The sequence below is a fragment of the Pomacea canaliculata genome, linkage group LG5, assembly GCF_003073045.1.
Source record: "Pomacea canaliculata isolate SZHN2017 linkage group LG5, ASM307304v1, whole genome shotgun sequence".
NCBI lineage: Eukaryota > Metazoa > Mollusca > Gastropoda > Architaenioglossa > Ampullariidae > Pomacea > Pomacea canaliculata.
Window position 1 is genome coordinate 25,596,064 of NC_037594.1, and position 17,389 is coordinate 25,613,452.

At 38.7% G+C, this 17,389-nt stretch overlaps 2 protein-coding genes across 3 annotated transcripts in view; one reads left to right on the plus strand and one right to left on the minus strand.

Annotated features, from left to right (window-relative positions):
* Positions 1–874: 874 nt before the first annotated feature.
* On the minus strand, positions 875–7,813 carry LOC112565059 (involucrin-like). Of its 2 annotated transcripts, none has more exons than XR_003099331.1 (7): positions 7,603–7,813; positions 6,793–6,870; positions 6,341–6,403; positions 5,793–5,923; positions 5,241–5,311; positions 3,536–3,857; positions 875–3,390 (listed from the first exon to the last, which is right to left on the minus strand). XR_003099331.1 is itself a non-coding variant. In XM_025240305.1 (7 exons), exons 1-7 carry the CDS (start codon positions 7,804–7,806, stop codon positions 3,474–3,476), a joined length of 786 nt encoding a protein of 261 aa, XP_025096090.1. In that variant the 5' UTR covers positions 7,807–7,813; the 3' UTR covers positions 875–3,473. The 2 variants fall into 2 exon arrangements, 1 of the variants encoding a protein (XP_025096090.1); XM_025240305.1 differs by having other exon boundaries at positions 875–3,493; positions 3,639–3,857.
* Positions 7,814–8,032: 219 nt separating this feature from the next.
* LOC112564266 overlaps positions 8,033–17,389 on the plus strand; it is a 53,409-nt gene continuing 44,052 nt past the window's right edge. The window contains exons 1-8 of the mRNA XM_025238964.1: positions 8,033–8,276; positions 8,743–8,815; positions 11,073–11,278; positions 11,603–11,757; positions 13,307–13,418; positions 15,230–15,522; positions 16,465–16,536; positions 17,114–17,191. Coding sequence (XP_025094749.1) covers positions 8,751–8,815; positions 11,073–11,278; positions 11,603–11,757; positions 13,307–13,418; positions 15,230–15,522; positions 16,465–16,536; positions 17,114–17,191 — 981 coding nt within the window. The 5' untranslated portion in view covers positions 8,033–8,276; positions 8,743–8,750. The remainder of the gene's footprint in view (positions 8,277–8,742; positions 8,816–11,072; positions 11,279–11,602; positions 11,758–13,306; positions 13,419–15,229; positions 15,523–16,464; positions 16,537–17,113; positions 17,192–17,389) is intronic.

Below are 17,389 nucleotides of genomic sequence, written 5' to 3' on the forward strand. Positions count from 1 at the left end.
ATGTCAAGTCTTAGTGTCGACTCGATGTTTTGCTGTTTCTTTGAATAAAAAATGCATCTTGTCAAGTTTTGTTGGTGCAAGCCGAGCACCAGTCTTACAATACACTGTGGAAACACAAAGAGTGGACCCTGTGTGACGCACAGTGCGTTGTACTAGCGGTACCCTCGAGTGACGTACAGTGCGTTGTACTAGTGGTACTCTCGAGTGACGTACAGTGAATAGCACTAGCAAAACCTCTCGTGTGATGCACAGTGCGTTGTACTAGCGGCACCTCGCGAGTGACGTACAGTCCGTTGTACTAGTAAAACCTCTCGTAAGTGGTGCGTAGCACGAGATACGACCACGTATGCAGTACGAACGGCATTTAGTGCCAGACTACGTGACGTAACCTAACCGTCTCACCAGTCACAGACTGACGGCCGGCATAGCTATCCCAGTGACATGCCCGCACACAGCACCAGTAGACATGTCTACATCGTGGCACCACCACCACCGCTGGCCGCACTGTGTCTAACAAAGCATCGTTTGCCGACATGGTGTGTACACAGCTCTGCCAGAGATTCCTATCACAATTAGCGGCTTTCTCGCCAGGCTGGGCTTTTCTATCGCGGCCACAATCAAAACAAGGTTCTTTCTCCTCACACACACACACAGACCCAGTGCGGGCCTCTAAAAAGCGCTTATCAACCTTCAACACATACATGCGTGCTATCATGGGGAGGAAAGACAAATATTGAAAAGACGCACAACGCTTTCTGCAGTTTTCTCTCCCCACACAAACACAAGCAAGAAAAAGAGTGTTGTGAGGCTACGGACAGCTACTATCACTCGAATCAAGCTTGGTTGCAACAAGACCGCCAATAGCTAATCCGAATATCTTCTCAATTGTTTATTACTTGCGAAAGCACCAGTCCTAACACTTTCACCGGCGCTTTTAACTAGAGAAAATAAAACATGTCAACAAAACCGAATGTAGACAATCAGCGGACTGGTATTACATCCTTTGGGGGTGTTTTGTTGTTTATTTCATGATTTATAAAACATACAAATATGCACAAAAAATACTAAATTTAACATCACAGGAAAAGTACACCACATACACCAGAAGCAACGCAGTCATTTCCACCATCCAAACAGGCCATCATACACAGTGTGCACACACTTCCTTATCAAACTCTCATCAATACAAGAGAAGTACTGCTCTCAAGCCCTGGAGCAAAGCATGATAGCAGCAAGAAAGTATGTCCAACAATTGTGAGCTAACACACCCATACCAAACTGAGAATTCAGCCCTAAGACCAAAATGGAGCAGCTGACCTCCTGTTTCACCAGACAGCACATTACCAGTATCAGACTAGGCATATTATCCTTTCATTTTCACAGGACAAGTTGTCCACTAAGCAACAATACCGAATACAAATATGCATTAGCTGTAAATAGATCCTTTGTTTCTTAAACCACAATACCCAAACACATGCAGATATTACCTATAAACAGATCCTGTTTATTAAGATACAATAGCCAAACACATGTGGTTTTCAGGAGTCCAATACATTGAGATAATAAAAAAAACTCACTCAGAACCTCATAATTAGAAAACAAAAAGTCAACATGAGCTGAGCTAGAGAAGGACAAATCACACCTCACAGTGAGAATCAGTCACGTACAACCTCACAGTGAGCAAATATCAATCACACACACCACATTAAGTCTGAGACAGCCTCACAGTCAGAGATTTATTTATTCATCACTTGACTGGTACCAGCTGACAATGGCTGGTCATCTTGGGGGAAGGGGGAAGGGGAAAGGGAAACAACTGAAAAGATTCAGTAACTAACAAGGCTTGCCACTTTATCCCGCCTTGAGCATCAGTAAGGAGATCTTGCATGTTAAAGATATATTTTCAGTGTGAGAACAGTCAACAAATTTCAAAGTGAAGGAATGGCAGCTATGGCATCTCACAGTGATCAAATATCAGTCCCATGAAGCCTCATAATGTGCGCAAAAACAACATAAGCAGAGGCTTTACATATGAAAGTATTAGTCACTTCAAACTTAACTTTACAGGAAGAGAATAACAGTATTGTGAGCTTGTCAGCCAAACAATCAACTGAAGTTACTATCTCCACTGACACAAACTGCCTCTCAGAAAGCAACAAATTTCATTCACACATTTATCAAAGGACCTGAGGGTCTACTCACTCTACTGAGACTAACGATAAGAAAATTGTATGTGATGTAAAAAACATCACTGTTTTTGTACAATTTTTGTAACCGTGCACTCAGACTGATCATAACTTAATTATGGTGTTCCACTTACAAAGTTCTCTGTGTCCAGAAGCTGTCCTATTTCATAACTTCAAAAACTATCCCAAAATATTGCCATAACAGTAAATATATCTCTAAAAATTTACAGTAATATCAACAAAACTATTCTCACCTTAAATGCTTAATCTGTTTCATTTTAATTACACACAACAACAAAAAATCAGTCATATCACTGTACTTAAGATCTGGGCAAAATAAATCATAATATCACAATTTGCAGCAACAGTTTTAAGGTGGTTAAAACTAATGACTACCTTCTTCAAATGACACCATTTTTATCATCATATTCTAACTTACTGAAGTCTGCTATTATCTCAGCTGTGAAGTAACTTACAGACATCTGCTAGTATCAGCTCTTGAGTGCAGCAGGGAGACAATTTCAAAGTTACTGGAAGACCACTTCTAAAGAATATTTGTGTGATTTGTACTCTACGCATTGTACCAGGCCACTTTCATTAATATGAAATCAAAGCTGTGCATAAAATCTTGATATAAGGTAGTAAGTCATGTTTAGAGACAACTGGAGATTCTCATTGCATGTCTGCTTGTGCAGATTTGTGCAATTTTCATACTTTTATTGCAAAGTTCATGTTTTCTCTTTTCCAAAAATTGCATAGGTTTCTCGGTCTAATGTTTACCTGAGAACAGCAATAATAAAAAACAAACTTCACCTTTTGTCGTCTTCACAGTCTTCAGTTATTATCCAGTCATGTAATATTTATACTTTTATGCCCTGCTAGAAGGCAGCCCCGTTCTTACCCCCCACAAAGCCCAAGGCATAAGACATGTGCGGGGCCCTCAATGCCATGATAACTATGGTTTTAATCAAAAGCACAGGGTCCCTGACAAATATCAAAAGCGCGGGGTGCTAGGCAGATGCCTCATCTGCCTGCCCCTAAACACGGGGCCTGTTAGGAGGTTTAATATAATACTGCTCTCTATTAAGGCAAACACAAGTTATCTTTTTAATGCCTGTCTATACACAAGGTGCCTCTTAAGAATGCACATCAAAAAAAGTGAGGTAGCATGAAAGTGAGAAATTCCTGGGAAGGTTGGCACTACCAGCTTCCACTTTAGTCTCAGCGTCCTGAGCTGAGTAGTGCACATTCCTTCTGTCACTGAGTGCTTGTTTGGCAAGGTCGCTACTACCGCTTCAGCTTATGACCACACGTAACTTTGCTGCTACAACAGACTTTACTGCGTCTACCAGCTTCCACTTTAGTCTCAGCGTCCTGAGCTGAGTAGTGCACATTCCTTCTGTCACTGAGTGCTTGTTTGGCAAGGTCGCTACTACCGCTTCAGCTTATGACCACACGTAACTTTGCTGCTACAACAGACTTTACTGCGTCCCCGGGAAGGCTGGTCCAGCATGCGAGCAACATATTGGTCTTGCTGGCGCTCTACTTCAATTTCTTCAATTTTACGCTCACATTGTTTTTGTTGCTTTTGCAGCTGTGCTTCTAAAATCTCTATGGTTGTCTCTCGACTGGTGAGTCTCCCCTCCAGTTCCTGACACCTCTGTTGCAATGCTGGCAAGACAAGTTAAATGGTGCCTTAACATAATTATAACATAGGTAGTATTTCACATTGTATGACACATTTTTTTTATTATTTATTATTATTTAGGTTGTGACATTTAAAGTGGCAGTAAATATTGTGATTATGTGAAATATTGTGAATATGAAAGCTGTGCTAAAGTATCGGCAAATGGCTCATAATCCTCATTTTAGCTCACTTCCATAGTATCTACTAATAATCTGATACTTTACTCATATTATAATCAAAGCAGACATAGTTTCAAGAGAGAGTGCCATGAATTTTGCCTTGGAAAAAATTATATCTTTATGTCACTTGGAATTTTTATTATTTTTTTCCTATAAATTGCAGTAAACTCTTAAATGATATAATATTGCAGATGACATTAGTCTCCTATCTCATCGACAACAACATGCACAAACCAAACTGAGTCAGCTAGCAGAGGAAGCAAAGAAGACTGGCTTAAAGGTCAACAGAAAGAAGACCAAAGTGATGAGGATCAACAACAAGCAGGAACTCCCAATCCAACTTGAAGGAAACATCCTAGAAACAGATGAGACGGCTTCACGTATCTGGGGAGCACTGTCAACAAGGATGGTGGAGGGGATGATGACATCAAAAGCCATATCAACAAGCCCAGGCATGCTTTCAACAGCCTACACTCCACCTGGAACTCCTGAGCATTATCCTTCCACAGTAAGACCTGCATCTTCAACACCAATGTGAAGACAGTCCTACTGTATGGTTCTGAAACCTGGAGAGTGACAAACACCATCAACAACAAGCCCCAGACCTTTACCAACCGATGCCTTCGCCATATTTTGAGAATAAGATGGCCGGAGAGGATCTCCAACAGCAGCCTGTGGAAAAGAACCAACCAGAATGCCACTAGCCAAGACATCAAAATCGCAAATGGGGCTGGGTAGGACACACTCTGCACAAACCAGCTGACACCACTGCCAGGCAGGAACTTGACTGAAACCCTTAGGGGAAGAGGAGAGTTGGGAGACTAGAGCAGAGATGGAAAAGAACAGTACAAAGCGAGGCAAAGGACGTGGGAGCCACATGGGCCCAACTGAAGGGTGCTGCCCCAAACTGGGTTCACTAGCGAGGTGTTGTTGCAGCCCTATGCTCCTTGAGGAGTAACAAAGACTAAACTTAAATGATATTACTGTTTGCACAATCCTGAACAGTTTAAATCTCAGTTTACAGCCCCCTTAACTCAAATGCTCTTTCCTGTTGATTTACAGATAAATTCATCAAACTTGTAAAAATTGTGAACTGAGCTAAAATAATACAATCTATGATCTGTAAAGCTGAAATAAAAATCTCACTCCTCTCTCTCCTCTTTCTTATACACACAAAGAGAGAGATACCTGCATATTTTGTCTCCAACTCTTCATTCCAGTTCTTTCCCTTTGCAATCTGGCTTCGCATGCTATCCACCCTGGAGAGAGATTGATCACAGTTACTTACAGGATGTCAGTGACAACACAATAACTACTGATCTTGTATCTAATGATGACTTGTGATTTTCTGATATCAAGTCATGATTGACCTCCTTCTAGCTTATCAATTGGTTTAGCCTAAAAAATTTCTGCCCTCAAAGTGACAGTTACCACTTTGTGAGATAAACAGCTCCACAATTAGCCCATCTAATTATCACATTTGCCCATCTGAACAAATATTAACAAGATGAACTTTTTCATTTCTGCAAGAAATTAAATAAATGAAAATCACTTCTTAGATTTTCTCATTTTGGTAAATATCCTATATGCCTGTAATGGTAACAGTGTGGTGCAAGTATGATGCTTTATACAAAATAATTACATTATGTCCTTATATTTTTCTGAGTATCTTCTATAGCTACACCATTCTGCGATGTGCTTCTGGCTGTGCAATAACAGATATAATAAACATCATCTTACATTTGTTGAAAAGATTCTTTTTCCTTCATCATCTGTCTGTTGAGGATTTCCAATTCCTCCAGAGTAAAGTCTAAGCGGTCTGTCACCTCAAGCAGCTTTAGTTTGGTTTTAGCATGAAGCTGCTGTTCATTCTGCAAAAAATAAAAGTGATGTCAAGAAATGCATAGTCTCTTGCTTTTTTTGTTGCTTGCATCCCCAAAACTATTGATGTTTCTTTCAACAGTTTAAACAGCCATTTCAAGACAATACTGCACAGCACAAACAGTTGGGTTTAAAGTTCTATCATTATTACCTGCACCTTAACTATAAATGAAATGCCAGCACATATTTTAACGCTTAAACCAGTAGGTGTTCAAAGGGAAAACATTAGATGAACCAGATATTAAGCTTGGTAAACTGGCAGCTTCAAGCTGATGTGGCATCTTATGTTGCAAATACAGCATGCCAAGCCCATTCGTACCTTCCATGGATGATTATTCCCATGTTAAGTTCTTCCCCTGGATTGTGTTTTGCAAACAAAGTTTACTTTTCCTGGATCATGTTCTTACCTCCAACTGTTGCAGAACAGAGTCATATTCTTCTCTAGGCACATACTTCTCCTGTAATGCATGCTGAAAAGTCACATGACCAAAAATGACAGTAACATAATTATATGTAAAACAATTTACTTTTTACTTAACACACTATATAATGGACACATCAGATTTTACAACTTACCACTATATATACACTTCCATGTGTTACTGTTATTAAACTACTATCAACACAGTCCATGCTTTTTAAATTGTTTCTAACTTGAATAAGATTAAATGAATGGCATTAAAGCAGGCAAGCAAAAGCCTAGCTTATTGATTTGAACATTTATTGGCAGGCTTTACAGAGACAAAAGTTGATAAAAAGAATTTAAATTAGAGTAGCATTTTTTGTAATGATGATGATCTAAAATTCTTTCCTTCCCAGACTACTATTCCTTAATAGTTGAAATTGTAAACTCATGTACCTCAAACTCCTGTATCTTCATTACATGCTCTTCCTTACTCACAAGATTTTCTTTCATAAAAGACTCTTGAAAGGTAACCTGCAAAGGATATTCATAGTGTGATAACATAACTAAAATATTAATTTTCCTGACACTAGTTGCACACACCATCATGTTTGTATTGTTACTCACAATTGCACAGAATACATACTTTCCTTGAGGAATATTAGCATGAAATGCATATTTGCTACAGTCTGTTCATTTAAACCAATATTATCAGATCTTAATAACATTTAGACAAATTAAAAAATAGTAGAGGTTAAACGATTAGTGTGCCAGCATTAGAGGCTGGAGGTTCAAACTGTGACTGGTTTGATAACTGTGTGGCACAGAATATTTTTCCTAGCTGACCCAGCTGTTAAATGCATACCTGATCTGTTGCAGGATTAGGGAAGGAAAGAAGATAGGGAGAGCAGATAGGTGCTGCCTTCACAAAAGTTATCTCTCTCTGACACCTCTCTCTCCAAAGACCGCAATGTGATATGTCACTTTTAACTTTTCTTTTAAAACCTATATGCCACTTCCTTAAAAATTATCTTTGAAACAACACTTAACTCATTTGATGATTATTTTCAAAACAATGATATGATAATGATGGATTACGAGTTATGAGTTTGTTTGAAATATATAGCATACTCAAAGAACAGTGTCATCCTATAGTGTCTATTAAAAGCGATTGAAAGCAACCACTATTACATTTAAATCAAAGTTTTGTTATATGCGCCACATAAATAGTAAGCCAGGCCTGTGGTATATTAAACTCTTCATTACATTTTGATGAAGACATTCTATGGTTGCATTTTGAAGCATTATAACATCTCTGAGCTGTCTCTGAACAATAAGATCAGGCGGGGTAGATGATTCCTTTATATTTGATTGCTCAGAAGATTCATGGGCAGGTCCATCGCCGCAGTCTCCGACAAACAAATCATGCAGACGCTCTTCCTCAGCAACCACACCTTGGTTTGTGGCCATGATTGTAGCCGCGCAGAGAAAGCGAAGGCCACAGAAAGAGGGTTAACTTAAACTTTAATTTACTGATAAAAATTAAGGATTAGAAACATTATTATAAATTTATAATTAGTTTAAAAATAAAACAAAATTAAAATTAAGGGAAAAAATGACGTTATCATCGCAGCTGATTTGAACATACCCGGATGTATCTCAATGTGAAATATGATTGGTTGTCTTTTTCAGTTGGGGAAATTTCAATGGACTACAAGCACAGCTTGACACTCCAGCAGAATTATAATGTTAATAGCTAAACATTAAACAAGGAATCGACCTAATATTGTGAATGAAGTTTGTTAGATTATATCCCCAAAATACTGTAGTAGACAAATATGATCCTTGTCACAGTTTTAGTGCACTAAAATTGATCGAGAGTTAGGTGGGAGCAGGTAAAGAGAGTATCGACTTTGTTAGAGACACGCTAATATCAACAGGTATGTTTAATTACAAAATTTACTAGATTAGAGCTTGGTGATGTAAGGTGATCCCTCAGAATATTTCTTACAGTGTCTTGTGGCATTAAGAAATGTTAATGTGAATAGTGTGACTTAGTACTGCTAGGATCAGAATGTGTTTATTATAAATAAGTTTTACTTACAAATAATTCCAGTACTTTCACTAGTTTGTGCTGTGAGACTATCATGATCATCGAAGTCTTTGAATCCATTATCTCCTCCCTATCAACCCACCGAAACAGGCATGCTGGATTGAGACAAAGCCCACATTTTATTTTTACTCTGATAAATTATAGTCAGCTTGCAATTAGAGCAGTTTAATTCCTTTTTTTTTTTGTGCAATTGCAAAGGGCTTCAGAACATAAACAAGCTATGGGAATACAAAGTGATGCATAATTTTCAAGGAATATTTCTCAGTTAATTACTTAAAACATTTTTTTTTCAGAGCTGTCCATGGAGAGAAAGAACAGTCATAATGTCAAAGATGAAAACCAGGAGCCCTTTCAAAAAAAGAAAAGGTGTAATTTTGCTTATCTTGTCAAATTTAAATCTAATTTTTCTTTTGGCTTTTAGAATTTGTGTTTATGCTTATTTGTTCTAAAGCAGTGGTCTCAAACTCATATTAGCATGTGGGCCGCAGTGGAAAGTAACAGCCAGTCAGCGGGCCGCACCACGAAAAGAAAATGTTTTTTCATTAAATTTTATGAACACTACTGTCACTGCAGTTAAATGCTAAAATAAAGTTTTTATAATTATTAATTACATTTAGTGTAGTTTATTACATGCACAGGCAGTTTAGTTTATTAAAATAAGTTGACGTTGTCTCTGTCACTAATAACGGGGGTAATTTTCACTGCGGGAGTTAATCACCAAGCACAACATACATATACACCGCGGACGTGGCCGAGGGCCGCACAAAAATGTTTCGCGGGCCGCATTCGGCCCGCGGGCCGCGTGTTTGAGACCCCTGTTCTAAAGGTATCCAGTAACTGAGACAAGATCCTAGACAATGAGTGGCAGTATCATTGCTGCTTATGTAGGGCAAAGGATCATCCAAGTGTTTAGAACAATGACATTTAAGCCCAAAGGTTCTTTAATACCTGTGTTATATAACATTTTCACCCAGCTATGGAATGGGTGCCTGTGGTGTCCATCACTCATCCATCATTGTAAGGCAGTGAGTGAAAGGTGGTGGACACCACACCTATTAAAAAAAATGTGGGGTCTCTAGCACCTCCCCCTCCCTCCAACAGCTGTAAGGTCACTGGACTACATTAATTTTAACTTTGTCTCAAGCTGTTAAAGGTTATAAATGTGTTGAGATGTGTTAATGTGTTGAGATGTTTTTCCTGCATACAGTGGAACCTCGGTTAACGAACTTAATCCGTTCTGGAATGCTGTTCGTTATCCGAAATGTTCGTTATCCGAAACAAATTTTTCCATAAGAAATAGAGGAAATAGATTTAATTGGTTCCCACCCCCTGTTGACTCGCTAAAATTTGAAAGTTACAGGCTATATAGGTATTTGTTTTAATGAGAACAGTTATAGTGCAATATAAATGGAGTTACATAAACATAAAAACATTAACGAAAACATTTAAACATCAGAAAACTTGCCGTTTTGACGGCGTGGGTGGAAGCAGGTGTGGGGAGGAAAGGGTGGAATTACTGCTTGGATTCCCCCTCCATGAGCACACGTGACATTGTAAAATCGGGGGTGAGTTACCTTTTTCTGTAGCTTTGAGGTTAAAGGAAAAAAACTTGTCCAGTGTCTGTTCCTTCTGCCTGTTTTGTAAAACTCTTCGGTAATCCGACATTACAAATACGACAGATGCATGCCACCTTCATACTTTGAAATCATTTCCTTTTTCAATTCATTTGTTGTCTGCTTCCTTGTCATTACCTCACTACTATTAATTGCTCTTAATCTTCTTTGGAGCCATGGTTGAGGATTGTCTTATTAAAATAAAGCACACAAATCACTAAATAAGAAGGATGCGCATAGATAAGGAACGACTGATCGTAACTGTGTCACGAGCGCGAATGATGACACGCTGGTTGGTCACGTGTGGTTCACGTAGCTGTTCGTTATCCGAAATTTTGTTCGCTATCCGAGACAAATTTTTAACGAAATTTTTGTTCGTTAACCGAAATGTTCGCTATCCGAGGCGTTCGCTAACCGAGGTTCCACTGTATCTAGTAGCAGCAGGCTCCTGATTAGGAAAGGTCAAAGGCAGTGGAAGAAGAAGCATAGGCTCCACCTCTAAACAAATACCTTAGACAAAAGATAAACACCATTCACAGCATCAGAAGGATATGTACCTGTCCAAAAAATATTCTGGAACATTTTTTAAACCTATTAAATTTAGCATTCTTGGCAGGATTCTTTCTTTGTATTCCATTGCTATTTTTAAAGTACCGCAAGTACATAAACTTAGTACACAAAATTGCCCTATGTTGTTATAGATGCTTTATATAGGAAAAGTGCAGTTCAGAGAGTTATGCAATTCACCACTGGTTATGTAAACAGCCAGAGAGATAAGAAAGATTTGCACGTTCTTATGGATCTGTGAGTACTTAACTTGTGTCTATTAAGCATGCAGGGTGTGTGCATATGTAAATTGACTGCCCTGTTCAGTACTTGACCAAGCTTAGGTTAGTAAGATTTTACTGGTGTTTAATGTCATTGCTTCTTTCTGTTAACATAGCTGTTTGGTTATGGTTAAATTGTAAAACATAGAGTGAACATGCAGCATTATTGGAAATATTTTACAGTGCACTGCCATTGCCAGTCAGAAAAATATCCAAAAGAAAGATTTTGGGGCCACTTCCTTTACAACCCCACAAAAAGGAAACAGGATCTAAAAAGGCATCAGCACAAGCATTTTGTGTGAATGAGACCTCAGCTCATCTGATCAATGAGAAGAGCTTGGAACCCATACCTCAACATGCATCTTTGCTCGAGGAGCAACAGGCATTTGGTAAGCAAATATAGTTTAAAACATAAGGAGAAAATCGTTCATTGCAGTAAAATTGCTGTTTGGGATCAGTTTCTGAAATTTAACCTTGTACCTATAGGGCAGAGTTTTCTAATTATAAATGTTCTAGTCAGCCAGTTTTTTCACAAAAGATGTGCCATGGTTTGTTTTTGTGAACAGGTATCACCATAGCATATTGAGTGTGTGTGAGAGAAATCGTGTGTGTGTCGTTCAGCTTTAGTTTCCCTTGTGTTGATGTTCACTTACAGTTGTTGGACATAAAGTCATTCCAAGTTCAGAGCAAGTTATTAAAAAAAAAATTTGCAGGCATTGATTTCCAGGTTGACGCAAGCTCACTAAAAAGCATTCAAGAAAATGTAGGAATTCAGGCCACCCGCTGTCCTATAGATAGCAGCAAGAAAAATCCACAGGCACCGGGACGAGTTTTAGTAGAAGGCACTCCTCTTTCTACACCTCTGAAGGTAACATACCTCATTTGTTACTACAGTCAAATCTCCCTACTATGCCACCTACCGGGACCGAGCAAAAGTGGCATAGTAGCGAGAGTGGCATAGTAGAGAGGGTTCGTAAAAACGGCTTTATTTGCTCAAGTTACCCATCAGTCCAAAGCAGGGGTGGGCAATTAATTTTCCCAAGGGGCCGCATGAGAAATTGGGATGGTTTTAGAGGGCCGGACTAATTTAGTTAACTCAGTTTTACCTAATACTGTATGTATAGTATATATACTGGCGGGCGGGCCGGTCAGAGACAGGAGGCCTTTGCCCAGGTCTGATCCAAAGCTTTCAAGAATCGTCGGCTTCGCTAGCTGTCTCCTCTCATTCTCCCCCTCACCTCTTCATCCTCCACCCCTCCCAACCACATCCGCGCACCTGCATCCTGTCACTAGTCGACCCCCTCACACCTTCCCTCTGTCACGTGGCTGTCACCCGGCCAGCGACCCCCCGCCCCACATTGCCAGCCTCCACCCTCCCTGTGTGCGTGTTAGGTTCCATCCACCTAACTGCGATGTCCCACACTACTATACAGTATAGTAATCGAGCACTGCGCGGAATTTCACAACTTGTGTCTTTTAACCGTCACAAAAAAGTGGCATAGTAGCGAGAGTAGGGGTGGCATAGTAAATTTTTTTTTACATTGAATTTATAGTCGGGACCGAGCAAAAGTGGCATAATACCGAGAGTGGCATAGTAGCGGGGTGGCATAGTAGGGAGATTTGACTATGTGTTCACGTAAAAGGTAAGACCACTTCCATATTAGATAGACCTGTCTGATGTATTTCATTAACTGCCTGTTTCGCATTAACATTGGTAGCTTATATTATAGTTATATTTATAGTTTTTTATTACTTGGTGACTTCAGACGGTCCAGCTGAAAGAATGCTTGTAATGTCAGCCTCACAGGTCAGCTCAATGGGCCAGATTTCTGTCTGTTCCATGTATCAGCCTGGAGATGTTTGGCTGTTGCTCTTTTTTCTTCTCCGGCCCAAGTATTTCAAATGGCCTGATTTCAGATCTGGACTAAAAACATCTCTTTCAAAAATATCTACTATAACTAGGCTATCCTGTTGTCCCTTCTTCCCCTTATTCCTATCTCTGCATTACTTCATGTTCTTATATTGCTAACCAGTGCATGTTCGTTTATGTATGTTGTGCTTGTTTGTACTCGTTTGTGATATGTACATTACACATATCTTTGGGATATGTACAGATATCTTTCCCCACTGCCCTTGGTCTCTTATGAAGCGCACTGAGCTCGCCTCTGTGCGGGGAAAATAGCTATACAATTCCTGTTATTATTATTAATAAGTTTTTATGTTACAGATCTACAAACCTTTGAGTAAAGAACGCTAGTAATGAGTTTTCATGTTAATGTGAATCTTTGAATAAAGGATGCTAATAATAGGTTGCTAGACATGCTAGCATTTTAGGGAACTAAGGATTTTTCTTTCCCTGAAGAGATTTATTATGTCTTACTTGATGCAGATGATCTGTGACGAATTCTTTGCCATAGGTGCGGAACTCAGTGTACTGCCAAGGTCCAACAGTTCGAATGTCCCTAGCTGAGTCATGTCGCAGTTACCAAAAAAAGTTAAGAACTGAGGCTGGTTTGGAAGAAGCATCAGGTAACATTCCCCTACGTATGAGTCTGTGCCATTTATTGGTGCTCATTGATGTAGCCAGTAATGTCATACTGAATGATACACACATGAATGGAATCAGTGGGTAGAATATGGTTCTGTCACACAATCTATAATGTCACACTATAGGTAGTAAACTGAATTTACAGTTTTTCAAAGAAACACCATCTAAAACAACCATAACATAAATAAATAAATCTCCTTCATGGAGTTTGTTTTTAGCAGATTCTTGAAGGAACATTTTTTTCAAAAAATCTCCAAGAAGAACCATGATGAAAGCTGAAAAAAATTTTTCTTCTTGTGGCTTGCCTTTTTAGGTTTGGTAAATCCACTCAGTTGTCTTCCCCTAACTTGGCTGTAATTTTGAATGTTTCTACATGGACAGATCCAACGTTTGATGAAGAATTTCTACTTTTATGATTCTAATTTTGTGACATATACATGCATATGTTGATCTGTACCCCAGAAATCTTCCTAGAAAGTGGAAAAATAAATTTTAAAACTCCAAGAGAATCCAGGCATGCAGAAAGGCAGGATGCACAACATTTTTTAAAAAAAGAAAAGAGATTAAATAATGCTCAAAAATTAAATATTATGTCAGATAAAAATATCAGAGTTTAAAAGTCTATTGGGATGCAATTCTTCCCTAATGATTGGTAGAGCCTAGCGCAACATTCAGCACTGCAGAAAGCCAGCAAAGGCCCCAAGGTAGACAATCTGTCCTGGTTCCTTGCATTAATCACCAAGTACTATCCCAGAATTATTATTCTTAACTTCATCTTACACTGTTTATAGTATCTACATACCTTCATCCATTGCCTTACGTATACTCTTGTACCTCATCTCAAGGTTGTTCAGTGTGCCTATACGTACCTCAATGTCCGCTGTCTGTTATCTTTCATTTATCATTATTGGTCTGTGCAGAGAGTGCGATCTGTGTTGGTGGTAATGCTGCACGCTATAAGTTATCATTATTATTATTAATCATTAATTATAATCATTTATGTTTCCAGAAAATATAACAGTATAATTACATGATATAATTTGACTGGAAATATCCTTTTTTTTTTTAAGTAGACAGCAAACGTTAGGAAAAGTGTACATAACTAGGATCCACCACAATTCATGAGAGGAACATTTTAAGTAAGTGGTCAGTAAATGAGTAAAAAGATCAAACAATTTACACCCCTTCTATAGGAAAATGTCACCAGTTGACTTGAAAAACTCGACAGATTAAAGAAATAAATATTAAAGACAATACAAGGTTTGTATCCTTCACCCTAATGCATGTATGATGTCACAGTTGTCACCAATTTGAGTACAATTGCTGGAGGTATCCGTACCTAGTAGTGGTGTAGCCGACGCTTTATTATGTTCTTTGAAATCTAATTTTATTTATTGTTTTCTCATAGCCTTTTCTTTTCAGTTTTATTTAAAAGAAAATGAACAAAACAATTAGTGTCTTAAGCCTGAACCCCTCCACAGCCTTGGGTCTGGGTACACCCTCCCTCCCTGCCCCTCACTCTTGTCAGGCCTGACAACATCTAAAATGTCAAATTAACATTTTGTCCCTTCTCTTCCATTGGCTGTTGCCTTAACAACCCTGGTGTCATGGGTGTTGATCCCCCCCCCTTTTTTTTTTCTTTTTCTTTTTTTTTTTTTTTTTTTTGCAAGGTGATCTTTTTAGGTAGGTAACCATGAAATATAAATACATTTTGATTTGTGTGTCTTCTGTAACACTTTGATAAACAGCTCTTGGACTTGAAAATGTCTTCCTCTTTTTTTTTTTTTTGTAGCATCACCCAAATTATTGTGTACACCCAAGACTTCACTTGTGGCTGACTCTCCCTTGCTCAAAAGTCTAAAGAGTGAAAAGCAACCAAGGTCAGTCTATCCGAAGTACACCCAGCGGTTTCTTATCAAGGACTTTGTAGGTTCATCTGTTAGCCGTGAAGACTGCCCATCTACACCTGACATGATGCAAAAGGTTCATGCATCAAAAAGTTGCCATTCTCTTGTCAAAAGTGTTCAGAAGGCCAGTTGGAACACCCCATTACGTGTGCCTAAAACCCCTTCAAGTGTTACAATGGTAAGATATCGTTACACTATGAATCCAGAAACACTTTTAAGCATGGTAAGATTACATTGTGTTGTAAGTGTATGTGTAGGGGTGCATCATTATGCTGTGACCATTTGTGGGTGTGACAAGCACATCATATACTTGTACATTTATGTGCCGGCCAGGAGGACCTTAAGGTAGATAAAATATATTCAAGTTATTTAAAAAACTTACTAGTGTATGTTGCATAAGCTTAAGAAATATTTTGAATTTCTTTTATAATGAACAATGGCTCGTTTTTATATGTGTATTTTTCTGCTGTGTTGAAACATGGCCTTCTGATGCATAGTTTACTTATTACACAGTGTTACTATTAGGCAGAAATCAGATCATAGGTAATTAGGAATAACTCATTAAATCAGGAGATTATATATATATAGTGGATAATTAATGAGCGCAGGCACTGATATATAACAAATAATCAACTTTATTAATCTCAGTGGAAAATTGTATCTTGGGAAGTGTGCTCAGATATAGGAAGAAAGAAAATGCAAAACAAGTATTAGTTACAAAGTGAAGCAAGTGGTGCATCATAGAAAGAAAAAAGAAATTTACTATTAAAACAATTAAGGTATGTGTATGATGTCATACATCCGTACACACTCAAACCAACATTTCATCTACTGTTGATTAACTGCAACACAGAGAGTGCAGTTTCAACTGTATATTTCTTCTGCATGTAGGCATAGCAGAACATTTGCCTGAATTCAGTAAAACAAGTTCTGCCAGGACATGTTTTGGTATAAGCAAAATACCGAAGTGAAAGCTTTTCTGATGATTTGCTGAGCAGAAGGAGAAGATGAATCTCTCTGTTTCTCACCAATGATCTTACAACAATACTATTCATAGAGAAGGCATTTTGTTTAGTGATTTCTACTCTTCAAATGTGTGTGAGTTGCGCTGGTTTTGCAGGGATCTTTCTCCAGGATCAGATGTGATCCACAGACCAGTGGGCGTGCTGCAGCAAGAATCTTTGCCACAGAGGTACAGTATTGCTGAGATAGTTTACTTTTGGATGAGAAATTTTATTTGTTTTATATTTAATTTTGTTTTACTAGCTTGAATCTCTTGAAAATGTTCTAGCAACCCAGCTGTTACAATGTTTCTGCATCTCACCAAATGTGAGATATTGACCCTGAGCATGTACGTGACTGCTAAGGCTTAATTCTGACATATACTGCAGGGGAACATGAACAGTATTTACACATGCCAAGATAGCATATACTACATGGGAATGTTATGTGCAGTGTTCACACATCATTCACCAAAAAACCTGGCATTTAGCTCATGAGCTCTCACTCCTGCTTCGCCGCCCCTCCCCCCCCCCCCACAAAAAAAGACTTGATGACATGTGAATCAAAATACAACAACCAAAAAAGATTTATTAAACATACAAGTTATTCTATATACGTACGGTAATTTGGCATATCCATACTTCCAAGCTCAAGCTTATCGCTTTAATGATATCTATATCTTTTTTTAGGAAATAAGTTTTGAAAGGTTGTGACTGAAGAGGCGGGCAGTGTTGGTTCATACAGTGTCAGTATGTTTGCTGTTTCAGTCCAGGAAAATTCATCAGAAGAGGCTTGTGTGGGCAGACATCCTCAGCAGCCCCGAACTTCCGCTGTCGACCTTAAAGGTAGGAGACATTAACAGCTACCCCTTCCTCCCCACCTCACCAAATGTTTGTAGTCTTGGGCATCCACGTATGCTGTTTTACGCTTCTTCCCCACCTCCACACACACACACACCTAGAACTTCAGTACTGATCAGGGCGCTGACCTGATTGAACTTCATTACTGAACAGCATGCAGACCATCGGGAACTTGAGTACTGA

What these genes read in the sequence shown, in the direction of transcription:
- LOC112565059 (XM_025240305.1), bottom strand. Translation starts at nt 7,806, where the DNA reads ATGGCCACAAACCAAGGTGTGGTTGCTGAGGAAGAGCGTCTGCATGAT. An exon ending in TAGAATGTCTTCATCAAAAT is followed by an intron (nt 6,871 to 7,602) that starts GTAATGAAGAGT and finishes TATCCTTTGCAG; the next exon opens with GTTACCTTTCAAGAGTCTTT. An exon ending in TGAAGATACAGGAGTTTGAG is followed by an intron (nt 6,404 to 6,792) that starts GTACATGAGTTT and finishes GTGACTTTTCAG; the next exon opens with CATGCATTACAGGAGAAGTA.